Source organism: Dipodomys spectabilis, unplaced genomic scaffold (assembly GCF_019054845.1).
Source record: "Dipodomys spectabilis isolate Male_0828 unplaced genomic scaffold, ASM1905484v1 ptg000317l, whole genome shotgun sequence".
In the NCBI taxonomy this organism is placed as follows: Eukaryota; Metazoa; Chordata; class Mammalia; order Rodentia; family Heteromyidae; genus Dipodomys; species Dipodomys spectabilis.
In genome coordinates, this window is record NW_024870994.1 from 1,203,821 (window position 1) to 1,230,520 (window position 26,700).

Here is a 26,700-nt window from a genome sequence, read left to right on the forward strand (position 1 = left end):
ACAGCTGAATGGGAGCACAGAGCCGCAAGGCCTGGTGCACAGTAGGGATGGCACACAATAGGTGCCCATAGACATTTCTTGTGATTACATTCGACCACGCTACATGGTGGTGTATGATCCACCTAGAGGGTTCAACTGGAACCCCTGCCATCTGTTCAAGACCCTGACTCAAATCCATGGATGTGAATGAGTAGACGTCTCATTCTGAGAAGTAGCAGAGCCAGGAGAGCTGGCTCCCGTCTGTCATCCTTGCTACTTGGGAGGCAGAGAAGGGGAGGATCAAGATTCAAGGCCAGCACAGGTAGAGGCCTACCGATCCCATCTCAAGAAAGCTTAAGAAGGGGCTGGGAAGGTGGCTCAGTGGTAGAGTGCTTGCCTTGCAATGCATGAGGCCCTGGGTTCGATTCCTCAGCACCACATAAGCAAAAAGAAAAAAGCTGGAAGTGGTGCTGTGGCTCAAGTGGTAGAGCGCTAGCCTTGAGCTGAAGAGCTGAGGGGCAGTGCCCAGGCCCAGAGTTCAGGCCCCACGACCGGACCCAAAAAAAAAAATAAAGCAAGTTTAAGAAAAAAGCTGGGCATCGTGGCACACACTTGTCATCCCAGCCACGGAGGAAGGCACGGCTCAAGTGGTACAGCACCTGTCCAGCAGGCTGAGAGCCGGGGTTCACACCCCAACTGGGGGAGGGGTCTGCAGCAGCTAGCACGGCTTGGCGCCACACGGTGTCTTCATCCATGGGCTACGTGACCAGTTGAGACACCACAGCCCAAGCGACCTTGAACGTCCAGCTCCAAGAGCTGGGATCACAGGCACCAACGCCCACACCTGCCTTACTTTCTTCCACGTGGTTCTCAAGAAGCCCCCCAGGCTGCCGGCCACCCGCAGCAGCCCCACAGCTGGAGCGCGGGCTCATGGCTTCACCCCCTGGGGGCCTTTCTCCTCCATGCAGCCGCCAAGATCGCAGCCCAGAAGCCACCCCAGTGCTGGGCTTTTCTTGGCTTCTGGGCACCTCCTATGGGCAGGGTAGCGAAGGGGGCACGGGGGGGAAGGGGGCACGGGGGAAGGGGTATGGGGGGGGACAGGAGGGCCCCGGATGTCCTCTGGATGTCTGCCCTGGGCAGCACAGATCACACAGCTTCCCAGGACCTGGTAGCCGCATCTCCGCAGGCCTCGCCACAACACTGGGAGGACCCAGCCACTCCCCATTAGAACACAGAGACGCTTAGTAACCTGCCCTGGGTCACACAGCCAGGACTGGACAGCGCTGGGCCCAGTCCATGCTGAGCCAGTGGCAGGGCCTAGGCGGGTTTTAAAATATTTAGCAACAGGATCCTAGCTGTCCACGTTTCCTTAGGAATTCGGGGTCTCCTGGGATGGGGAGATTTTAAGCCCTGAGCCTTAAAATCATGGTCCCCCCTCCTGGCAGGTGGAGCGGGCGGCTGGTCACTCTCCTGGGCACTCAACCTGTCAGGAAGAATGACGACGCGGCAGAGCCATAGCCAAGGAGCACGGCCCGCCTCTCCCTCGGCCTCCCACTCAGGCCTCTGCTCCGCTCTCCCCCAATTCCCGATGAGGAAACTGAGGACCCAGCTGCACAACTGCACAATGAGTATTAGCAACGCGTCCGGGAGGCACCGGCCCTCGATACCGCTCTTCCGCTCTCTCAATCCACCAACCACAAGGGTTGGTGATCCTGGCACGGGCCAAGCTCACACCTTCCTCAGGGCCTTTGCATAAGCTGTCCTCTGCTTGGAACCCAGCTCCTTCTGCCTTTCTGATACCCTCCCGCAGCCCTGTGCCACCAACCTCATGGCACCTGTCACTGGCTTTGTATCAGCCTCCTTCCTCTCCCCCTTTCCCCTCCCCCTCCTCCCCCTCCCCCTCCTTCTTCTCTCCCTCTAGCTTCAGGTCTATTAGACAGGGATCTCAGAGACCTCTGTTCGCCAGTCCGGGCACACAGCAAGACCCAAATCAGAGTCCCCAGGACAGAAACTGGGAAACCCAGGCTAGTGTGGCCCTCCACCACAGGCTCTGGAGGAGATGGGGAGGGGGCTCAGACACAGAGGAGGGGGGAGGAGGGAGGAGGAGCGGGGAGGAGGGGAAGGCAAGGGGGCGGGGGGCAAGTGAGCAGGGCCTTGCTGAGAAGGTGCTTCAGAGACCAGCCCCTCTCCAGGAAGGCATCAGACGCAGCCTGCGCTCCCAGCTGCCTCAGGGGGAGGAAAGCGGGGTCCCGGCTCCCACCCCAGGTGGGCGGGTGGTAGAGCAGGGCAGGGGTCCCCGCACGAAGGGCAGGGGGAAGCTGTGAGCCCACGGCAGGAGCCGGGGCCACCAAGGACCAAGCACCCCTCCCCCAGCACGGGGAGGGGAGGGGAACCAAGCCACAGCAGACAGCACCCCTGTGCAGCCCCATCTGGGGCCATTTAGAGCCCCGGTGGCGGGGATGGGGGCAGAGCGAGCCGCTGTGTGTTTAGGACAGAGGTGAGGGGTCAAGGGGCACTGGGCAGTCCACCCTGTCCCGTCTCCCCCCACATACAGCGGTCTCCCCCCCCCACCTCCACCAAGGGCCACCTGAGACACCCAATCCTTGCTCCCCTCCCTTGCTGGGGACTCTGGCCCATCAGAACTCCACCCTCACCCACGCTGGGCAACCCTTGATCCCAGGATGGTCACAGGGGTCACCCGCTACTCAGGACACAGAAGCCAGCCCAGGCAAAAACAGTTAGCATGACCCTAGACCCTATCTCAAAGAAGAGGCTGAGCAAGGTGGCTCACCTGTAATCCCGGCCGGCCGTAGGTAAGGATGGAGGTAAGAGGGCAACCCAGGCAAAAACATGAGACGCTACCAGAAAAATAACACGCAAAAAGGCCTGGAGGTGTGGCTCAAGTGCTCAAGCGCTTCTTGCCTACCAACTGCAAGGCCCTGACTTCAAACCCCAGACCCACCAAAAAAAAAGAAGCCGGGTGCTGGCGGCTCACGCCTATCATCCAGCGACTCAGGAGGCTGAGCCAGGGCAGGAAAGTCCGTGACACTCTTATCTCCAATAAGCCACTCAGAAAACCAGAAGTGGCGCTGTGGCTCAAGTGGTGGAGCACTCACCTTGAGCTGAAGAGCTGAGGGACAGTGCCCAGGCCCAGAGTTCAAGCCCCATGATCAACAACAACAACAAAAAAGGATCCAGCAGGACCTGAAGCCACCCCCAAGCTCAAGGGAGTCCGTGAAGTCTGTTCACGCTGTCCGAGTTGGAATTTCTGTATTTCCAACCCAAACCGCCCAGGCTGATCTCCAGTCATGTCCCGGCTGTGTCATCTTCTAACTAAGAGAAGCACCTTGGGACAACACCCCTGCCGATGTCAGTGTACAGCCGGGCCCGGGCCGGGTGGGCGCCTGGGACTCGGAGTCACCCACCCCAGAAGACGTGTGACAATGAAGCGCAAACCTTTAGAAACTGACAGGTCCATGGAGCTCCACAGGACACCAGACACCCCGCCCCCCATGCTCCTCCCACGCGCCCAGAGAAGCAGCACACCGCCTTCCAGCTGCAGAGGGGATCGGGCGGAACAAGCACACTCCTCACCCACTGCCCAGAGGGGAAACCAAGGCTCAGAGAAAGCCAGGCAAAGCGAGGCAATCACTGAACGGCTGAGTTCCTGCCCGGGGCAGCAGCAAAAGAAGCAGCTTCTGTCCACCCCAGCTGCAGAGGCCGCCCTGTCCCCAAGCGACCTGACCACACAGGAGGGGGGTGGACGCGGGACGGGGGCGGGCTGAGGACCGGCAGCCAGGACAGGTCTTCCGAGTGTCCCTCTGCCTGGGGTCTTTCCTCTCCCAGGATGGACAGCTCAGCCCTGTGCCTGAAGCACCACCAGCCCCCCCCCCCCCCCACACACACACATACCCGTGAGCCTCAGCCACGCAGCTCAGCCAGCAGGAACTGAGTCCTGGGTTCAAATCCCAGCTCCACCACCAGCGGACAGGAAGCTCTGGACAGGTCTTGGCACCCAGGCCTCCACCACCTCATCTGTAGAAAGGAACCTGGTGCGAGTGGCTCGTGCTGTCAACTCTAGCTACTTGTCAGGCTGAATCAGGAGGGATGTGACTCAAGGCCAGCCCGAGGGAAAAAGTTTGTGAGACTTCATCTCAACCAATAGCCAGGCATTGCTGAGTGTACCTGTAATCCCACCTACACGGGAAGCGTAAACAGGAAGGTCATGGTCCAGGCAAGCCTAGGCACAATGCGAGACTCTGCTTGAAATATAACGATAGCAAAAAAGGACCAAGGCACCTGGCTCAATGGGTAGAGCACTTGCCTCACGAGGGTACAAAGTACTGGGGTTCAAACCCCAGTACCACCAAAAAAAGGGGGCACTTGTTGGGGCCGCTTGCTGGTCAAGACCAGACCAGTGGCCAACGAAGACAGGGCATTCTGGCACTCAGGACACCCTCCCAGCAGCTGCCCGGAACCAGGGGGGCTTTTAGCTCTGGCCAGATGTCAGGATGCCCTTCTTCCTGAGTGTGCCAGGTTGGGCAGAAGCACCCCAGCCCGAGGGCCAGCATCCGCACCACCAGAACGTCCAGCTCTGTGAGGGCAGCAAGCTGGACAAACCTGTGAGCTGGGCACCGTGCTGATGTCCCCGACAGGGCACAGAGCCCAGAGCACACACAGGACACACAGGCTGGCACGCCAAGGATCCCATTTTTTTTTTTTTTTTTGCCAATCCTGGGGCTCGAACTCAGGGCCTAGGCACTGTCCCTGAGCTTCTTTCGCTCAAGGTTAGCGCCATGGCACCACTTCCAGCTTTTTCTGTGGGTGGTGCTGAGGAATCGAACCCAGACCTCATGCATGCTAGGCAAGCACTCTACCACTGAGCCACCTTCCCAGCCCCAGTGTGAAGGGTTTCCTCCGTGCTCATTCTCATCGCTCTCCCTAACGGCCGGCATGAATTAAGCACCCAGTGGTCCAAGCGGTAACTAAACATCTCCACCCGTTCAGGGACACGGGCTGAGAGGGAGGCAGTGCCATCATTAATACCATCATCGCCTGACTGATGACCAAACCAAGGCCCCAAATCACTCATGATCAACTTGCTGAGAGAAGCGGGCAGGTGGCACCTGCCTTTAATCTCAGCCAAGCAAGGGAAGAAAGTGATAGGATCTTGGTCAGAGGCCAGCACAGGCCAGAGCAGCAGACCCTAACTGAAAACCAAACCAAAAGCAAAAAAAGGGCTGGGGACCTGGCTCGAATGGGGGGGCACCTGCCTGGCGAGCCTGAGGCTGGGAGTTCAAACCCCAGTGCTACCCCAAAAAGAGGAAGGAGGAGAAGCGAAGACGAAAGATAACGTGGGGGGCCGGGTGGTCCCGTGGGCTCAGCTCCTGCGCCATGCCACCCTCAGCAGCCCGGAGCCCACATGTGCGGTGTCAGGAAGCCCAGGGCCCCTCCCCGCCTCTGACCCGTCCCGTCCCGCGGTTGGCCTGCGCCGATGCGAAAACCACCGTGTTCTAAGTAACGAGGATGGATGGACAGACAGACACGCTGCTGAGTGCTTTCCAGAAGGCAGCTGTGACTGGTGCCCACGCCAGTGTCGCTTCCCCAGGTGTCACCTGTGCCACACGGCAGCAGTGGGGACAGAGGACCTGCAGGCCCGTGCACGACCCCCCCCGGCCCCCCCGCTGCCGAGGAGGGCAGCGGCTGAGGGTGTGCATGCTGCCCCCCCCCGGGGGGCATCCTTCCGCCCCTGCCCCTTGCAAGCCCAGGCTGCACGGAGCCAGCGCCCAGCTCCTCCTCGGGAGCCGATTTCACACCCAGCGGGACAAAGCCGCCTTTGTTGCGGGGAGGAGCAGATGCTGTGGGGAACATTCGAGGCTCTGTTCATTCAGCCCCTGCAGGCGGGAGGGAGGGGACCGGGCCGACCTGGGAGGACAAGCGGGCAGGCGGGGGTCACCCACACACCCCCTCGCGCCCCTCACCCTCCACACTTCACCCCTAACTCCATCCTGCAGGGGAAAGGACCAGGCTGCCGGGCCCTCAGTGGGTCACACAGCTCGGAAAGGGCACAGGAACACGACACGGTAGACCCGGACAGCTCTCTCCTCTCTCCCTCCCCCCAGCTCACCCCTCCAGTCCACTCCCCACAGGCGCTGGCCTCCATGCTGGCACCTCCTGACTTCATCCCTGACACATCCCCCAGCTCACCTGACCCCTTGCTTGTCCCAAAACACATGTCTGCCTCAGGGCCCTAGCACCTGCTGTTTCCTGTGCCTGGACTCTCCCAGGACAGAGACGAGAAGGTGCAGAGCCTGGGCTGAGTCTCCAGTGAGAGAGAAGGCACTGGACAGGTCACCAGACCTTTCTGAGCCTGCTTCCTCCCCAAAAAGTGGACAACACAGGAGCACGCCCCCCTCCAGGGAGATGTCCAGGCTCGGACGGGATCCACTGCACTCAGCACTCAGATCTGTGGGCACAGAAGGTGTCTACAGAAAGAGCCAGGAATCAGGGAGAGGTGGGACAGGACCAAGGTGTGGGCACGTGATCTGACAACCAATCAGTCCTGGGACAGGGGGTGGGCACATGACCTGAGACAGCCAATCAGAGCCCACTGAGGACCTGGGGGGCGGGGGGGGGGCCTCCACTATCCAGACCACACAGTTCCTTCCTTGCTCAAGGACTGAAATGGGTTTCTGTCACCTGCAGCAGGAGAACTCTGGCCGCTGTCAGCTTCCTGCGTGCATGAGGGGAGGCCGACGGGGGCCAGGCCCACACTTCCTCACAGGGGTCTGCACCAGAGGCTCCCAGAAAAGCCTAAGAGCAGGAAGTAGGGCAGACAGATGTAACATCCTGTGTGAAGGGAGTGGGTGCCCACATCCATAGGAAGTGGAAGTCGGGGGAACAGCAGCAGCCCCTCTAAGAGAAAACCATCCTTTCACCCACTTCTCCACTAGAACCGGAAGTATCCGGTTGCCGGTGGCTCACCCCTGCAATCCTGGCTACTCAGGAGTCTGAGATCCAACAATCATGATTCCAAGCCAGCCTGGTCAGTAAAGTCTGTGAGACTCTTATCTCCAGTTAACCAGCAAAAAGCTGGGGGAGCTGTGGCTCACGTACTAGAGTGCTAGCCTTGAGCACAAAAGCTCAGGGACAATGCCCAGGCGCTAAGTTCAAGCCTCAGGACAGAAGCAAAGGAGGAAAAAAAAAAGATCATGTGACCCTTCCCGGCCAATGGAAATGACTAAAAAAGTGGCGCTCGGTAGGAAATGGACTGCCCTGCCCGTCTCTGTGGCTGGACATCACTGTGTCTACATTTGCAGAGTGGTCACTGGGCAGCCCGCTCTGGTGTGAGGCTTCAAGCTTGAGTCCGGGTCGCCCAGGGACTGAAGAGGGAGAAAGCACCTAGAACGCCATCGCTTCACTGAGCCAGGGCCTCGGCACACCCCGCCATGGCCGCCCACCACAGGAATGTAGGCCTCCTCCAGAGAAGCACGCTGTGCCTGCTCGCCTTCTGCTTCCCACCGGACGGAAACCATGTTCGGAAAAGATCTCCGCACTGGGGGTCCCTACGAAGGGGAGGGGAGCTCCGGGGCACACTGCGGCCTGTGGGGGACCGGTGGTCCAGCAGCTCCTGTCCATGCTGCCTGTAGGAACACTGGTGCATCTTCTGCCTAAGAAGCCAGACATTCAGAGCTGTCAGAAGTCTAATTTGGAGCCTGATCTGGTCTGAGGACCCCTGGTTTGAAGCCTGTGGGGACCACATCTGCTTCTCGGGGGTCAAAGGTGACGGAGGAGGGCCCTCTGAGGGAACACTGCACGGGGCGCACGCTCTCCAGACAAGGCCTCCGCCGCTCGGCCTCCCCCACTCAGTCCCTAGCACTGTGCACTCACTCCCCTCCCTACCCAATACTAACAGGGCACCAGCTGCGTATGTGCAGGGTGCCGGCACCAGGCCAATGCACACGGCAGACAGGCTCTGGCCACAGGCGATGTGGGTCCTAGCGGGAGAGACTGAAGTCAGGTGATGAGGCACCTTCAAGCAGGGCAGGATCCAGGAAAAGACTGCGGGCCCAGCCAAGCGCCGGGGGCTCACGGCTGTCATCCTAGCTACTCAGGAGGCTGAGATCTCAGGATCCTGGTTCAAAGCCAGCCCGGGCAGGAAAGGCCGTGAAACTCTCATCTCCAATAAACCACCAGAAAACCAGAAGTGGCACTGTGGCTCAAGTGGTAGAGCACTCGTCTTGAGCTGAAGAGATGAGGGACAGCGCCCAGACCCCAAGTTCAAGCCCCACGACCAACAAAAAAAAAAGACTGCGGGCCCAAGTGGCTGGGTAGCCATCTGAGGAAATGGCCTGAGTGGAGAGCACCAGGCCCCATGAGAATCGGGACTCGGCATCCCCTGCGAGAGTGGCTACTGCAGGCTCAGCAGCTGGGACCGGAGGAGGAAGTTCAAGACCAGAAAGAAAGCTGGTGATGGAGGCTGGGGCCAGGATTCTAGCACCTTCTAAACCACAGCTTCCATTTCCTGTCCCTTCCACCCCGCACGCTGAGGGTGAGAAAGAGGAAGTTCTGTGATGGCCGCTGCCCTCATCAGACAAGCTGGATGACATGGCAAGGTGCTAACTTAAATCACCCCTGCCGGGGAGCACATTAATTAAATACATGGGAGCTCAACCGGCTCATTAGAAAGCAGAGACTGTCAGGGTGGACCTGACACAGCAAGATCCAGCCAAGCGCTGAGGACTCACGCCTGTCATCCTAGCTACTCGGGAGGCTGAGATCTGAGGATCAAGCCAGAAGTGGAGCTAAGGCTCAAGTGGTAGAGTGTTAGCCTTAAGTACAAAAGCTCAGGGACAGTGCCAGGCCCTGAGTTCATGCCCCACAACAAAGGACGGAGGGGGGAGGGGGGACGGGAGAGGAGAGGGGAGGGGAGGGGAAGGAAGGGAGGGGAGGGACAGCAAGCCAGGAGAGACCCTGAAGGACAATGTGGGTCCCCAGCATCTGCCTCATGATGAGGGGTCCCCAACTCAAATTCTAGCTAGACCCTCCATCCACTGACTGGTAGAGGACAGAACTCGAGGCCCAGGGAGGGCAGAGGAGCCTGGGCCAGGCCTGGCGGGGTGCGTGGTGACCAGTCCATGCCCCTGGGCCCAGCTCTCCTCCCTAAGAGACGGTAGCCCAGCGGCTATTGGGGTGGTGAGGCGGTGGCTAGAGGCTGAGCCCCCGTCCCCCAGAGTTCTCAATCAGGCAAATTCACTTCCTGAGCAACAAACAAGGGTGTCTTCCTCTGCCACAGGAAGCCAGCCCCCTGGCCCACCAGCCTTTCTCAAACTGCCACACCCTGGACACAAACACACACACAGGCCCAACTCCTCTCTGGGAGGGGCGGGCTCGGCTGGCCTCCACCAGGGGCCCTGCCTGATTACCTGGAGCCCCACATCCACCACGGGAGGCTGACACCCCGGCTGCACAGCAGCCTGGGAGAGGGCAGGTCCCGTGTTCACAAAGTGGGCCACCCCAGCCGCCACCACGGCCAAAAACCTGCAGGGGCGGGGGCTGGGCATCAAGTGGTAGAGTGCCTGTTTACAATGATCCCAGGGCCCTGAATTCAAACCTGGCCCCTGCCTACCACACCACCCTCCTCTCCCATGATCTCCCCCACCTCCAGCCACACTGGCCTCTGTTCCTCTCACAAGCCAGGGACCGTCAGTCCTGCCCCAGGGCCTTTGCACGTGCTTCTCTGGCTGCCTGGAATGCACTTCTCTAGAGCACAGCCAGTTCCTCTTCCTTCAGGTATCAGCTAGACGCCACCATCTTAGACCTTCTAACCCATCTAACTTCCAACATCACCCCGTCACCTACACGTCCTTTTCATTTCCTTCTTATGCTTCATGGACTGTAGTGAGGAGCTTGTTTCCCCATGAGCAAAATAGGTGTGATGATGAATGACGTGGGGGGGGGTGGGTACTGCAGAGATCGGAGACAATCCAGACGTCCACACAAAGCGCTCAGCACAGTCCCCGGCACACAGTAGGGCCTCCGCGAACATCAATGTTAAGACAACTCCTGCCGTCATTAGGGCCAAAGATCTTCCTGCAGGCAGGCGTTCTAGCCACATGCCACAACCTAGCACACTGCCTGGCACATAGTAGGTGCTCTGTGTGCATGAACTAAGTCAGGGAATTGATGAATGAGAGTCCATTGCTTGCACCTGGGGGGCATTGGCCTTGCTCCCAGCAGAAGCCAGCCCCCACACACACATACACACCATTCTCAGACGGGAAAAGAAGCCCCCACACCCTGGTGGACCTGCCAGCACCAGCCACTGTGGCCCCGTGCTGCCAGCCTGAAGTCACTGCCTGCCTCCCCTGGAGCAAACTCAGGGTCTGGTCTGTGGGTTCCAGCCTCGGGAAGGAGCCAGACGACGGACACAGATTGAGTGTTTGCCACCGGCCACAGAGGAGCAGCATGCAGACTCCCTTCTGCTCCTGAAGGAGCTGGGAAACAAAAATAAACCTGCAAGTCTCCACAGCGCTGCAAAGCGGGAGCTACCCCCGCCAGCTCCCAGGCCAGGCAGCTTCCAGATCCAACCCAGGAGAACTACCATCCTCCCGTCCCCGTGGGTGGCAAAGCAAAGGGGGTGGCCCAGGTCAGACAGGGAAGAGCCAGGATTTGAATTCAGGCTGAGCTCCTGGATCTGTGCTCTTCACCAGGAGCCTTGGGGGAATCTCATAGCTAAACTGGCTATACCCCTGAACACGTGCACACACATGTGTATACGTGTGTACAGTGTGCACAGGCACACATAGGGTACCTGCTTGCACGTGTGCCACACACACACACACAGGACACACTGCGACGTTGGCTGTCAGTGCTCCGACGGCTGACAGGAGAGCTGGTGGGGTCACTCAGTTGGCTTCACCCACACCTGACATCATCTGGCAACATCTGCAGACAACTGACATCCACTGGGGAACAGCTGCTCATCCAGCAGTCCACGGCGGGGCGAAACTGCTAAACATCCCCTAATGCGCAGGCTGGGCAGGTGACAGGCGTGGCCCCCAGCAACGGGGACATGCCCTCAGGGAAGCCCCTGCAGGCAGAGCAGGCCGTGGTCACCCGGCCCCGGCCTGGGGTGTCGGGATGGACGCCGACAGGGTGCAGGGCTGCCCTGAGTTCTGCCCTGCCCTGTTCCTCAGCCCCGCCTCCCTGACCCACTCAGGAGCTGACTCCCAAACTCCTGGCTCAAGACCCAGCTCCCTCTGGAGCACACTACACACTGACTTGAAGATCAGCGCGTGTGCACGTAAACACGCACACACACGCACACACAAAGCAGACCTGTGGGCCGGGGCGGCACCTGACAGAGGGTGTAGGTCCTCTGCAGAAGGCAGAGTCCAGCGGGCTAGATTAAAGGAGGGCCCCAGGCCTGACAACCAGGCCAACACCAGCCGTCTCCTGCAAGTGAGCGAGCGCTGCACGACCTGCAGGCCAAGAGAAGGCGGCTGCTTCCTGGGCGCCTGTGAACTCTGCCGTTCCACGCCGACTCCGTCTCCATGGGCATCCTGCTTAGGCAAGGACCCCAGTGCGCGCTGAGGGCCGCGGTCTGCTCGCCTGTGCACAGTTGCGTGCTGGGCGCCCTGGGCAGCGTGGCGTCTGACAGATCCCCACACCCAACGGCAACGCCTTCACTGTCCCGGCCTGGCCTTCCCAGCACCCTAACACAGTCTTTCTCTTGGGCCTTTGGCCTCATTCTCCTGTACTGGTCGGGCCGGGACTCCAATGACAACTCTCTCAGGCTGTGTGAGCATGGGAAACTCACTCAGCCCCTCTGTGTGTTTGTGGCAACTATAAAATGCAAAAGCATTGAACACCCGCAGTTTGTGAGTTAATTCACAGAAAATGCTTTCTTACATCTTTGTGTCTTAAAAAAAAAAACAAAACAAAAAACAGTACTGGGGCTTAACCCCAGGGCCTGGATGCACTTAGCTTGTCTTAATTCCCCCTCCCCCCCCTCAAAGCTGGTACTCTATCACTCGAGCCACAGCTTGACTTTTGACTTTTTGCTTGTTAGCGGAAGAATAAGACTTTTCTGCCTGGGCTGGTTTTGAACCGAGATCCTCAGCTTTCAGCCTCCTAAGTAGCTAGGATTACAAGTGAGAGGCACCAGTGCTTAGAACTTAGTCCCTTTTGGCTCTTCCTGCCTTCCTGAATCAGACACACACCCTTCCAGTCTTCCCCACGGCCTGTGACATGATTACTGTTTATTTTCCAAAAGCCGGGGAGCTCCTCAGTGCCACCCTACTTTCACACAAGCACCTGTGTCACAGTAAGTCCTGTCTCCTCAGCCCACCCCCCAATCATTGTGTCCTAGGGCCCGACCAGAAGTGCAGAAATCTGTCAAAGAAACAAACAGCAGTGACAACACCAAACCACAGCTTCTTGTTTTGGCCCCCCACCCCCCCCCCCCCCGGAACTCCAATAACAACTCTGGTTTCCTCCCTCCAAAAGCAGAAGCACAGGATGCATCCTGGGAGCTGGGAAGCCCCAGGCCCAGCGTTCAGCCCCCCTGGGTGCCTGCACAGGCCGGTGTCTACCCTCGGCCCAGGGTGCCCTTGATGCCCTGGTGCCTGCTTGCCTTCTTTTTTAGTTGGGTGGAGTGTGAACTCAGGGCCTGGGCTCTGTCGCTGAGATTCTTTTCTTCAAGGCCACTACTTCAGCCGCAGTGCCACTTCTGGCTTTTTCTGAGTAGTTCGTTGGAGATGAGTCTCACAGACCTTCCTGCCTTGAACTGCAGTCCTCAGCTCTCAGCCTCCTGAGTGCCAGGCAATGCTGCTACTCTTGCCCCCCCTGCCTGGCTGGCACACCCAGCATGGAAGCGGGGTCCCCGCTGGCAGGCTGGGACTCCAACCCAACCATGAGACCCTACTCCACCCATTCCTTAAGGGGTGAACCGTTGGGCCCCACAGAGGCACCCACGTTTTGCCTCTTGACCTTGCTACGCGCTCCTCCAAGACAGCTTTTGGAGCCCCTACTCTGTGCCTGACCCTAAGCTCCTGAGCCACAGGCCCCACACTGTGCCGACGGCACAGATTGCAAAACAGGGTCACCCGCGGGGGGGGGCCCTCCAGAGACCCCACTCACTAACCCACCACCACAAACAGCCCAAACATGGGTCACAAGGTCAAGGTGAAGACCCCCACAGCTGAGCCAAACCAGAGAGAAGAAGGCAGGCATCTGGGTCAAGGGGGGCATGGGCAGAGGTAAGGGGCACACAGACTGGGTTTGAAGCCCAGGCTCCGTCACCCTGACAGGCCAGGCACCCTGCACCAAGCAGACTGTATCTGGCTGGTAAAATCCAGCCTATGGTCAAAGCCTGGGTGACCTAGGGCAGCTCGCTTAAACCTGCTGCCTCAGTGCTCTCGTTTGTCAGTGTGGTAGCCACAGCCTCCCTCGCCAGGGAGGCGGAATGGGCTGCCACGTGCCGAGTGTCAGCTCCCGCACCACAACGCCTGCCATGCACTGCGCAGATGAGCCCCACAAGACCCGGCTGCTGAAAGATGGGCACCAACGTTCTGAGCCAAGGTGCTGGGTGCTGAGTCCTACCACCCCTGCAGCGCCCCCAAGTCAGAGCGGCATCCAGATGAGAAGGCTGTTCTTGCTGCTCCCTGATTCACAATAAAACACATACCCTGAGCTCCCTTGGAGATGAGAGGGGGTGATGCAGGGCCTGAATGAGGTGGGGGGGGAATGGGGGGGAGGAAGGCTCTGCAGGGACCACAAAGCCCCAGACGGGAACCTAGCAGCCACAGCTCAGAGGGGCAAAGGAAACACAGTGGGAGCCCCCCCCTCCACCAGAGCCCACACACACTCCCAAGTCCTATGACTCAGGACTCACTTCCTCCAGGTAGCCCTCCCTGACCACCACCAGCTCCATGGACACCCAGAGGCCAATACCTGGTCATCTGAACCACGGGCTGCCAAGCAAGGCTCCAAGCATTAACAGGCCCAACTTATTCTTTAAAACCCACAAAACGGAATGCATTATTGTCATCTTCCATTTTACGGATGAGAAAAGCAGGGCTCAGAAAGGGGAAGGCAGCTTGCTCAGGTCAAAGGGCAAGGACTCGACACCAAAGCAGCCTGGCCTCTCCCCGGGCTCAGCCCACCGTAAGGCCCTGCCTCCATCCCCAAAGAACTGAGGCTGAGTGCAGGGGAATCCCTCAGCCCAGTGTGGAAAGCCAGGCAGGGAAGGGAGGGAGGTGGCCTCAGCGCACTGCACAGCCCGGCAGGGAAGCTGGGCTAAAAGCCCAGGGCTTTCAGGAGCCATTCCCCCCTGGGGCCAGGCGGAGGCCTCCCAGGGCCCGCAGACAGCTGGCTCGGGTTACACAATCAGACTGCTTCTGGCTCCAGCTCTGGGACACACAGGGAGACACAGGCAAGGAAAGAAGGCTGGATTCCCTGGCCCAGTAGTCACAGGTGGGGGAAACTGAGGTTGGTGGGCACGGATGGGGCCGCTGGGAGACGGATATCAGAGCTGCACCCACAAATCTCAGCGTGGATATGCCAACCAACCACCACCGAACAGACTCAAGCCGATGGGAAGCATCCAGAAAATGGAGAAGGGGAGGTCTTCTTTCCTGTGTCTTTAATAATAAGAAGGTGGACTTCTTCGGTTGGGATGGACCATTTAGAGCCATGGTCGCGGCAGTGGCCAGCCGACCTGCAGGGCTGGGGCAGAGGCCAGTGTGGGGCTGCACATTTTCTTCCCCACTAATAGACATTTCCTGCTCTTCCCGGCTGAGGAGCAGCAGAGTTCCTGAGACCCTGCCAGCAATCCTGCCGGCCACCGGCCGGGTGCTACCAGGGCCTGCGGCATCTTAATTCAGGAACTACCAGCTTCACCTGGAGCAGATCCCTCCTCCCTGCCCCACACACACCCTTTATAACTGACAGAGAGACAGGAAGAGACAGAGAGAGACAGAGACACAGAGACACAGACACACAGACAGACACAGAGAGACCCAGAGAGAGAGAGACCCAGAGGGAGAGAAACCCAGAGACAGAGACAGAGAGGGGGAGAGAGAGACACAGAGAGAGAGACCCAAAGAGAAAAAGAGAGAAGAGAGACGCAGAGAGAGGGAGAGAGAGAAAGAGGGAGAGAGAAAAGGAGAGACCCAGCCAGCCCTGCTTCTCACAGGCCTTTCCAGCAGGGTCCCGGGGCCAAACGGCTCTCCAGGCCCAGGCCCGCCCCGCCCCCACCCCGCCCGCACGGGGAGGCCCGGACGCCCCGCGCCCCTCGGGCTGTGACCTGCGACCTCACAGCTGCCCCTCCGAAGCCTCGAGCACCGCGGTCCCCGGGGGACTCCGCCGTCGCCCCCCCCCCCCGCCCCCCGCGATCTGAGCAGCAGAGCCTGGCTCTGGGGTCCCGAGGAGGCGGACAACCCCGCGCCCCCCCCCCCAGCAGGACTTAAGACTTCCTGGAGCCGAGGAGGGGAGTGAATGAGAACGCAGCGGGAGGCTGGAGATGAAAGCCGGGAGTCCCCCGCCTCCGACCCCGGCGCTGACCCCGTCCCGCCCCGCCCGGCACCCCAGGCCCCTTTCCTCACTTCCTAGGAGAGAAGGGAAGCGGCCCCTCTTCCTCCTCCTCTCCGAAGACGGCCACCAACGTCCAAAGCCCCGGTGCAACGTCCGGCAGTTCGAGCCCCGCTCCCCGCCCGCCCGTAACCAGCTGTGCCACCCCGAGCAAAACCCTCCCAAGAGAAGGAGGATGGGGGGGCTCCCCTGTACCCCCAGGACCCCCAGGAAGGGCCCACCCCGCCAGGAGGGGCCGGCCCCACGGGGAGGCTCACTTGTCACCGGGCAGAGGCTGCGGCTGTGGGTTTGCAACTTGGAGACGCGGGGGGACGAGCGGGGAGCCCCGGGCCGGAGGGTCCTGGGGCACGAGCGGGGAGCCCCGGGCCGGAGGGTCCTGGGGCACGAGCGGGAAGCCCCGGGCCGGAGGGTCCTGGGCTGCAGCCGGAGCGGGGCGGGGCGGGGCGCCCCGGGTGGGCAGCGCAGTCCCCGGGCTGTCCTCCCGCTCCGTCCCCACGTCGGCGGGGCCCCGGCGGCGAAGCTGCTCCCGGGGAGCGCCCGGGGCCCCCGCGCCCCGGCCCCCGGGGTAACTGCACAACAACTTGGAGAGCGGGGCGGGGGGGGCCGAGGGCGGGACAAAAGGGCAGCGCGAGGGGCGGCGGCGGACGGGAGCCCCGGGCCGGGCGGCCAGCGGCGCGGGGAGCGAGGCCGCGGCCACAGGTGGCGGGCGGGCGGGCGCTCACCGACTGCAGGAAGCGCAGGGTGCCCACGTAGTCCCGCTCGGTGCCCAGGATCTCGTTGAGGACGCACAGGCGGAGGCGCAGCTGGCGCTCGGACTCGCGGGCGGCCGCGCTGGGGCCGGCGGCGGGGGCCGCGGCGCCGGGCCCGCGGGGGTCGGGGTGGGCGCCGTCCCCGCCGGGGTCGCCGCTGCTGCCGCCGGGCTCCTCCATGGTGGCGCGGCCGCGGGGCGCCGGCTGTTCCCGCGCGCGCAAGTCGCGCTGGCGGCTCAGGCGTCCCGGCGCCGCATCCCGGACCGGGCGCGCCGGCGGCCGGTGACCGCGGGCCGCGCGGGGCGGGGGCGGGGCGCGCGGGCGGGCGGGGGCGGGGCCGCGGGCGGGGCGGCCCGGAGCGCGCCGGGCGCCGATCGCCGCCCCCGCCGCCAGGGAGCGTCTGCCAAGTGCCACGCCGCGCCCGCGCCGCACGGGAGCTCCGCGCGCCCCGCACCTCGGTCGTCAGCTCGGCGGGGCGCGGGCGCGGGCGCGGGCGGGAACCCCTCCCGCGGGAACCCCTCCCGGAAGCAGGCGCGGGGCGCGGAGGCCGAGCGGCGTGCGCGGAGCGCGCCCCAACTCGGCGCCGGGACGCGTGGCGGCCCCTCCCCCGCGGGGCTACGCCACTACCCCCGCCACGCGCGACTCCGCCGGGCGGACACCACGCAGGACCGGCCTCGCGGGGGAGATCGAAGCGGGCGGGGGGGCGCTGCCCTGGGCCGGCGTCCCCACCCCGGCTCCCCGGCCATCGGGTGTCCCGGGGCCTGCCGCGACCTTGGGAAAGGAGCGCGCGGGGCCCGCTCTGCTCGCTTCTTCCCGTTCCTCTTCCCGAACTTCTCTGCCCCGGGACCCTGCCATTCCCGCCTTGCCTGGAGGCCGCGCGCCCCCTCCCCCGCGCGCGCGCCCCCCTCCTCCGCGCGCCCCCTCCCCTGCATGCCCCTTTCCCCCGCGCGCGCCCCCCTCCCCCGCGCGCGCGCCCCTCCTCCGCGCGCCCCCTCCCCTCCATGCTCCCTCCCCCGCGCGCGCGCCCCCTCCCCTGCATGCCCCCTCCCCCGCGCGCGCCCCCCTCCCAGCGCGCCCCCTCCCCTGCATGCCCCCTCCCCCGCGCGCGCCCCCCTCCCAGCGCGCGCGTCCCTCCGGGCTCCGACTTGAGGCGCCTGCGTGACCTTGGTGGTCTCGGAATGGACGGCCCGGCCCTCACCTGCCTTGGGGGCAGCAGGGCCCGGGCGAGGGGCTCTAGGACCCTGAGCCGAGCTTTGGGTTCCGCCCCCCTCCCTCCCGGTGGCCCGGGCGGGGTGACCTTGGCCCGCGACCTTCCCGCCGGGACCCCCGGTCGGGCCGAGCCGTGGGGCGGCGGGGAATGACTGGGGGCTCCGCGCGCAGCCTGGAAAGGCGAGAGAGGCTCTGGTCGTGGCTCTTCTGGACTATAGTTAGGAAGGAACGGTCCTCCTAGTTTATCTCCCCCCCTCCCCGCCGTGAACACGCGGTGCCCTGGGGAGGGGGGACGGGAGGCTCTTCCCCCCCTCCCCCCCGTTCTTTGGGATCTGGGGTCAGGTGCTTTTGACCCTGACTAGGGCTGGGGTCGGGACCTGGCCTGGGCAGGGAGCAAAGGGAGATGGGACGCGGTGGGCCACCTGTCCCCCAGTAGGGGACTGGCCTTGCACTTCCCACTCTCACAGAACAGGAAAGGTCTCTGCAACAGCTGTGCTGTGTGACCCGGGTCTGGTGACAGTATCGCGCCTGGACTCATTTGTTAACCCTCCGTGCAGACCCCACTCAAGTTAACCCGCCTCCCACAAGAGGAGACTTGGTGGAAGCTGGCGGGGAGTCTGCAGTAATGAAAGTCTGCCATTTTCAGCCCCAGGACCATTGCCACCTTGGGGTCCTTCATAATCATTCTTTGTGGTAGTGGGACCGACCTGCACAGACCACAGCAGCATCTGCTACCCAATGGGTGCCAGAAGCACCTCTCCTCAATTGTGGGGACCAAGAAAAAGGCCCCCCACCATGGCCAAGGACCTCTTAAAAAAGGCCTGCCAGGGCTGGGAATATGGCTTAGTGGCAGAGTGCTTACCTAGCATGCATGAAGCCCTGGGTTTGATTCCTCAGTACCACATACAAAGAAAAAGCCAGAAGTGGTGCTGCGGTTCAAGTGGTAGAGTGCTAGCCTTGAGCACCAAAACTCAGGGACAGCGCCCAGCCCTTGAGTTCAAGCCCCAGGACCAGCCAAAAAAGAAAAGAAAAAAAGCAAACAAAGCCAGGCACAGGTGGCTCACACCTGTCATCCTAGCTACTCGAGGCTGAGATCTCAGGATCGCAGTTCAAAGCCAGCCCAGGCAGGAAAGTCCGTGATACTCTTATCTCCAATAAACCATCAGAAAATGGGAAGTGGCACTGTAGCTCAAGTAGTTGGTAGAGCACTTGCCTTGAGCTGAAGAGCTGAGGGACAGCGCTCAAGCCCAGAGTTCAAGTCCCATGACCAACAAAAAAAAAAAAAAACTATAGGCCACTGCTTATTGCAGGAGGGTCCAAAGGGAGGCTGGTGCTGTGTCAAGGTACTGCTGCCTTAGCCCCACCCCCACCCCGCCATGGTGGCTTTGGTGGTTTTCTTTTTAAGGTTTGGGGCCTCAAAGTCCAAGAGGGCTGCTGAAAGGACATCACCTCACACACCAGCTCCACAGCAGGAGAGAGAGGACATAAAGGGTTTCTCTCTGCCTTATACCTGTCTCTTACCCAAAGCCGCAGGTCAGAACTGGGTGGTGTGGGCACCTTTGATAGAAAATTGATGGTGAATGCATTTGGCAGAAAATGTATAGTGAACGCATTTGCTCTGAGCAGGAGCATGGTCACTGCATTCCAGCAGCACCGCTTCCTTCACGGGCTGGGACACAGCTCGAACAGCATTGGGTTCAGTTGTGGAGAGACAATGGCCACTCTTGTGAGGGGACCCCCAACCCGTCTGCACAAGCATGACCACCGCATGGAGCCTTGCAGGATCGAGCAAGGAACACTGGGACATTAGAAAAGAACCAATCACCAGGTTCTTTCCCTGATTCCTACAAGTGTGTAGGTAGGACCTACTATGCACCAGCTGAGACACAGCAGGTAATACAAGATCAGACCCCTGTCCTCTGGTGTGTTTGAGAGCAGAAGAAAGAAGATAACCACATAAACAATAAATAAACTCAATCCTTTCCGCTTTGTTGAAGGCGTGCCAACAGTGGACCTAGAAAAGCAGAGGTGCTTGATGGCACCACAGAGTCTCTGTCCAGATCACGGCTTACATGGAGCCTCAAGCAGTATGATTCAGAAGGGCACTCATCTCCACCTTCCCTGCTCTTTCCCCCTCACCCCACAGCCAGAGCGGCCCTCTGTCTCACATGCACATGCTCACAGGCAGGGCCTACGCCAGCCCAGCGGTAGCTGGGAAACAGCAAAAGGCAAGAGAGGAAGAAACAGCAGCTTTCAGATGGGGGTTGGGGGTGATGGGAAGATAGGGAAATTCTCGGGGACAATTTTAGAGTCTCCGTTGCCATGCACTTCCCAAGTGCTGGGAAATACCACTGCGTGCTGTTGCATAATGTCACAGCAGTGGGGGGCAGGACTCGCTGCCTGGAAACACCAGGCAGTTAGTTCCTTCTTCCTGACCCCACCAGAATCTGCGGGCTCTGCTTCTGCAGTCCTCCAAGCCTCTGTTCAGAAGAAATTTTAAGCCGGGAGCTGGTGGCTCACACCTTTAATCCCAGCTACCCAAGAGGCTGAGATCTGAGGATTCAGGTTCGAAACAAGCCTTGGGCAGAAACAAATCCATGAGACTCAGCTCCAATTAAACACACACACACACACACACACAAAGTAAAACTGTGGGAAAAGCTCAGGGACAGTACCCAGAGCCTGAGTTCAAGCCCCAGTACCATCACAGAAAGAAAGGAGGAAAGAAGGAAAACTTCAACCAAGAGGAAGGCTGGGAAAGCAAGGGTCAATTCTCTTTCCATCCCAAGTCAGGCCAGGTGGAAAGTGCATTACTGCTTTGCCCTGGGATCTCATTTCCCAATCCTTTCTCCTCTCAGCGCAGAGCCAAGCAGCTTGCTTAGAAGACATATGCCACTCTGCCCTTGCAACTGGACAGAACCACTAGGTGCAGGTGGCTCACACCTATAACCCCAGCTGCTTAGGAGGCTGAGATCAAAGCCAGGCTGGACAAGAAAGTCCACGAAACATATCTCCAATAAAAGCTGGAAGGGGTGTTGTGGCTCAGGTGGTAGAGTGCTAGCCTTGAGTAAAAGGAGCCCAGGGACAGTGCCTAAGCCCAGAGTTCAAGCCCCAGGACAGGAAAAAAGAAAGGAACTTGGACAGAACCACTGGACAGCCCAGTCCAGAGCTGGACACACAAGTCCAACCTGGTTGCTTCTCTGAATAGTTCTGAGTCCCCTGAGACTTCTGGAGTCCCGACTGCTCCAAAGCAAGCAGCCTGCCTTTTGGAAGCAGTTCTCCCCAGAGGGCTCTGGCCCAAATGTGAGTCAAGTATTATAGATTTCAGGGTTCCAGAGCTTTGCCAAATCATGCTGGTGCCAGGAAGTACTGGAAACACAACTTGAAGGAAATAAAGAGGAAAATGCCTGGGACCTTCCATTCAAACACCCACAGCTTTCTTTCCCAGCTTAGGGCCATCCTAAGGACTCTAGAGATCAGTTGCCTGAGTTCAAATCCCAGCCCTCCCCACAGTCCTTGACTGAGCAGCTTTGTGTAAATGGCCTCACTTCTCTGAGCTTCAATGCCCCTATCTGTAAAATGGAGTTATTAGGGGCTCCTACTTCACAGGAGCAGACTTTCTAGGTGAAGCCAATAATGCCTGGAGCTATGGCATCCATCTTGAGACCATGAGGGAGGACACTGATGACCAAAGATGTAAATGTAATTTTAGTGTCTCTGAGCCCCTAAACTACCATAAAATACTAAGGTCTCCACTAAAGTCCAGTTTCCTGGAGTCCTCCCAGGTCTGCCTCCCCCCACCTCAGCACACTCCTTTCTTGGAGGCCCCGATTCCTGTGCTGGTCGGATGACCACACAGCCAGGTTTGCAAGCCGCAAGCCCACATTGTAGTTGTTACCTCAGCATAATTATTAATATCGTCCCAGTCTGGGCCATCTGGCTATCTGAACCTTTCAAGGAAGCATTGCTGGCTCTCTACTTCCCTTCTAAAATGTGGATGTCCCTGAGAGGCATGACCTCCACCCGGTCACCTTCCCACAGACCGAAGACCTGAGGCTGCTACCAGGAGGGCCGAACTGGAGCTAATGTTCAGAAAAGGGTTTGCCAAGGGCCTGGTGGGCAGCAGAGAGATCATACAGCTCAGCCAGGCCAGAGCCTGTCCCAGGCAGCATGGCTAGAAATTCCTCAGCCACAGATGCTTTCCACAGACGCAGTGGACACACGTTTATGTGTCTAGCTCTCCCCCCCCCCCCAACCCCGCCAGTTTATTTCCTGAATGGAAAACTCCAAAATACAGCTGCCCAGTGCAGGCCCAGATACCTGGCAGTTCCAATGGCAACTTTTACTGAGAGCGGCAGTCTCCTTCGCAGCATGTCTGCCTTTCCTAGTGCCTTCTCCAAATTCCCAAGAGAAAGAAAGTTCTTTCCCGAAGCCTAATAACAAACCAGATGTTTTCTTTCTTTCTGTCTGTCTTCTGCAGTACTGGGGATGAACCCAAGGCCTCCAGCAACCTCAGCAAGTGCTCTGCTGCTGAACCTTACCCCTGATCCTATTACATTTTTTTGGCCATTCCTGGGTCTTGAACTCAGAGCCTTGCACTTGCTCAGCCTGGTTATCTGGCTTGTTTGATAACAGTTGATGGCCTACTGCTTGAGCCAGCTTTTTGCTGGTTATTTTAGAGCTGGAGTCTTGAGTACTTTTGTGTCTGGAGTTGGACTCAAATTGTGATCCTCTAGAACTCAGCCTCTTGAGTAACTAGGATTAGGGATGTAAGTCCCGGGTTCCCAGTGCCCCAGGCTATGTCCTTTGTGGCAGGCATTGTCACTGTCACAGGTGATGAAGGAGCCTGAGCAGGGCTATTGGGGGGTCAATTAGGATATAGGTTAACTGCTGCATTGAGTTCTAACTCATACTGATTGTGTGTGTGTGTGTGTGTGTGTGTGCGCGCGCGCACTCTGGGGCTTGAACTCAGAACCTAGGTTCTGTCCCTGAGCACTGTCCTGAGCCTTTTTGCTCAACACTGTTTGTCACCCCAATTATGACAGTGGGGTGCTGGGAAGCACCTCATTGTCACGAATAAGGAAGCTGTCAAATGCATTCACCATAAATTTTCTGCTCACAGAATATGTCCTAGAGTCAGGCAAGAGTCTCGTGATGAAGGGGGAGAAAAGCAGAATATCAACTGTACGTCGGAAAGTGGAAGTGTGCACTTCCAATAAATAAGTCCTATACACAATGCAATTCCATATTAGCAGTGTGTGTTATATCTGGGCACTGGATTATTATGAGTATTTTTCTTCTTATTTATATACTCTGTGTGTGTGTGTGTGTGTGTGTGTGTGCGCGCGCGCGCGTGCGTGTGTGCACGCGCACTGCTTCAGGGACTTAAAACTCAGGTCCTAGACTTCATCCCTGAGTTTGTTTTTTTTTTTTTTTTTTTTTGTCGGTCGTGGGGCTTGAACTCTGGGCCTGGGCGCTGTCCCTCAGCTCTTCAGCTCAAGGCGAGCGCTCTACCACTTGAGCTACAGCGCCACTTCCGGTTTTCTGGTGGTTTATTGGAGATAAGAGTCTCACGGTCTCTCCTGCCCGGGCTGGCTTTGAACCTCGATCCTCAGATCTCAGCCTCCTGAGTAGCTAGGATTACAGGCGTGAGCCACCAGCGCCCGGCTATCCCTGAGTTTTTGCACTCAAGACTGGTACTCTACCGCTTGAGCCATGGCTCCACTTCTAGCCTTTTGCTGGTTAATTGGAGATAAAAGTCTTATGGACTTTCCTGCCTAGACTGATTTCAAACCTCAGTCCTCAGATCTCAGCCTCCTAGGTAGCTAGGATTACAGGTGTCAGTACTGGCTCTTCTTCTTTGTATATTCTTTACATTTCCTAAATTCTCCACACTGGATGATGGCTCTTTCAGTTTTGCTTCTTATTTTTACCTTCACCGCCCATCACTCTCCTCCGTCTTCCTCTCCCCGACCCACCCACATGGGTGTATTTAAAGCCTGTTCTTTCTATCCATCTGCTGTACATTTGTTTGGATATGTGTGTATCCAAATAAATGTCACAAAAAAGTACACCAAGAGTTAAGGACATAGTGGGTTTTTTTTTTATTGTTACCTTAAAGGTAGTTATGAACCTTATGCTATCTTACCTTTTCCTCGTTGTAGCACATTTCTGGATCATTCTTCCTTGCTCACAGTGCTGGTAACCATCTGGGGCCTGTTCAGCCTAGGAGAGATCTTTTGGAGCTCCTGGCAACTCTGCTGAGACCCTTCTATTTATTCCAGGCACTCCAGGGACTACATTTCCCAGCATCCCTCACAGTGGGTGGGGCCACAGTACGGGGATTTAAGCTCAGGCAGGTCTGCAGAGGACATAGGCACATCCCTCCAGGCCTGGCCCCTGGGCTCTCCTCACTGATGGGGTGACAGATGGACAAAGTGACCGTGAAGCCATGGGCTGAAGGTAACAAAGCTTCCCATGGCCTGGGTCTGAGTGCCAACCTGAAGGAAGGGCAGCCAGAAGGCTGGACTATTATGTGAGCAGTAAAACTTGCACTGGGTCCTTCTCTTGTCCAGCCCCACGGTGCAAGGCACCATACCCTGGAGTTCCTGAAAGCCATTCCTAGTGGAGCCTCCCAGCCTTCTCTACCCTGCTTCCTGTACCCTGGGAGTCACCTTGAGTTGCCTGCCGGAAGTGGGTCAGCAGGACACAGGAGCTGTACTTGTTACATTTGCCCAGCCAAAGCAATGGCAGGAGAGGTTGGAGTCTGGTTCTCTGGGCATTCGTGAAGTTCTGAGAGCCCCCAGCCCATTAATAAAATCACTAGAATGAATTCTGGCACTTTTGATATGCGAGAGCCAGGCCAGCACATTGCTGTGAGGGCCAGTGGTCACTTTATCACACTTTGTGATCATCTCTCTGGAAGACTCAGTTCTGCTGCTTGAAGTATCCACAGCCAAAGATAGAGTATGTCACTGTGAGCATGGACACATTCCAGTAAAACATTATTTATAAAAACAATACCCCGGGCTGGGAAGGTAGCTCAGTGGTAGAGTGCTTGCCTCGCATGCATGAGGCTCTGGGTTCGATTCCTCAGCACCACATAAGCAAAAAGAAAAACCTGGAAGTGGCGCTGTGGCTCAAGTGGTAGAGTGCTAGCCTTGAGCTGAAGAGCTGAGGGACAGGGCCCAGGCCCAGAGTTCAGGCCCCACGACCGGCAAAAAAAACCAAACAAACAATATCCCAGCTGTAATTTGCCAATCCTCCAGCTAGAAAGAGTCATGTCTCCTCTCTTTAAATCTCTGTATGTCATAGGAGTTAGTTCCTTGGTAAATAAACACAGATGACACCCCATAAAGCCTTATTGCTAGCTGCTATAAAGTGTCCCAATGAATAGAAGAAAGAAGAAAGGAAGGAAAGAGAAAGAAAGAGAAAGAAAGAAAGAAAGGAAGGAAGGAAGGAAGGAGAAAGAAGGAAAGAAAGAAAGAAAGGAAGGAAGGAAGGAGAAAGAAAGAAAGAAAGGAAGGAAGGAAAGAGAAAGAAAGGAAGGAAGGAAGGAGAAAGAAAGAAAGAAAGAAAGGAAGAAAGAAAGAAAGAAAGAAAGGAAGGAAGGAAGGAGAAAGAAAGAAAGGAAAGAAAAAAGGAAGGAAAGGAAAGAAAAAGAAAGAAAGAAAGAAAAGGAAGGAAGGAAGGCAGGCAGGCAGGCAGGCAGGCAGGCAGGCTGTAACTTAGAGCTGGTCTCAATGAACCACCCAGATAAAGAAAGACCAGAAGGAAAGCCAGCAGTAGACAACCTGAACTGTTCTACACAGAGACCCTTCCCTCCAGCCTCACCAGGCTTTGCCTCACACTCTGGTGGGCATATGTTTAGGGGTTTAGTTTCCAAATTCCAGAAGCTATGGAAGAGGAAGAGTGCCCATGGGTGGTGGGGGGTGGAGGCACTTGGTTCTCAAAAGCAAATGGTTCCAGTGACTAATCCATCTTTCGCTCCGGTATTTTTATTTGTCCCAGCAGAAATGCACATGAGTCACGGCTGTTGTTGGAGAAGGTTTGAATGCAACGTCGTGCGTCTCCTGCTGCAGACGGGCAAGGCCTGGGTGCTGGGGTGGGGGTGGGGTGATGACTTCATCCAGAATGACAAAAGCTGCGAAGCCGTGCTAACCAGGCCTCTGTGCCCCCTCCCTGCTCCCACCAGCCTCAAGCAGAGGAGAGAGAACAGGCAGGCATCTGCGCACCTGCGGGAGGACAAGCGCTCGCTTCCCCACACTCTGGCTAGGTCTTCCCCTTTTGTCCAGAGCCCACCACCAGCCCCCTTCCTTCAGAAAGCCTGGATTAATGTGATCCTGAAGCCCCTTTGGAGCCCTCAGAGGCTTGTGAATCAGCTCCCGGTGGCCACCTCCGCTCCGACTCGCAGCCTCTCTGGAGATCAGTCCCTTGCAGTCCATTCAGCAGCGTTCTGTGTGAGCGTGAAGCTCCTGCCACGTGGGTGAGCTTTCTCTCTCGGTGGGAATAGTGAAGAGCTGAAGTCAGAGTGCCACGTGGGCTCAGGGCTGGCTGCGTGACTTTGCCTCTCGGGGCCTCTGTTTCCACAGCATCTAGAAAGGGGGATGATGAGAATCACAGCAATGGAAGAAAAGGAGATGGCATCTCCTGAGCCCAGGGTGGTACCGTGGAGACGGGCAGGGAGCTTAGCTATTCTACTCATTGCTCAATCCCAGAGCAGAGAGCAGAGCCTGGCACCGGGTGGGTACTTGCGGTGTTTGCCTGGTCTTCCAAAGTGATGTGTTGGAAAGCCAGTCCCCAGCACAACCATGTCAGGGGGTGAGGTCAATGGGAGGGCTCTGCTCTGAGGAATGGATTAGTGTCATCACTGCAGGAGTAGGTTAGTTGTTGAGAGAGTGGATTTGCTATCAAAGTAAGTTCAGTGCGCTCTTCTCCTTCTGCTTTCTTCCTCTGGGATGATGGTGATGGGAAGGGCCTCACCAGAGGCCACCACCATGCTTTATTCTTTACAACCATAATCCAAATCCACCTCTATAGTTTATAAAGTACCCAGTCTCAGGTTCTTTGTTACAGCAGCAGAAAGTGAAGACAATCCTCAGAGAACATTTGTTAGATGGACAGACAGATGGACTGATGAATGGATGCATGCATGGATGAATGGACAGAT

The 26,700-nt window shown here is 58.3% G+C and overlaps 1 protein-coding gene across 1 annotated transcript in view; it reads right to left on the bottom strand.

Moving 5' to 3' along the window:
• The window catches only part of Prex1 (phosphatidylinositol-3,4,5-trisphosphate dependent Rac exchange factor 1), a 101,137-nt gene extending 84,620 nt beyond the window's left edge, over positions 1–16,517 (bottom strand). Inside the window, exon 1 of the mRNA XM_042702171.1 lies at positions 16,296–16,517. Within this exon, the coding sequence (XP_042558105.1) occupies positions 16,296–16,502 (207 nt within the window). The 5' untranslated portion in view covers positions 16,503–16,517. The remainder of the gene's footprint in view (positions 1–16,295) is intronic.
• Positions 16,518–26,700: the final 10,183 nt, after the last annotated feature.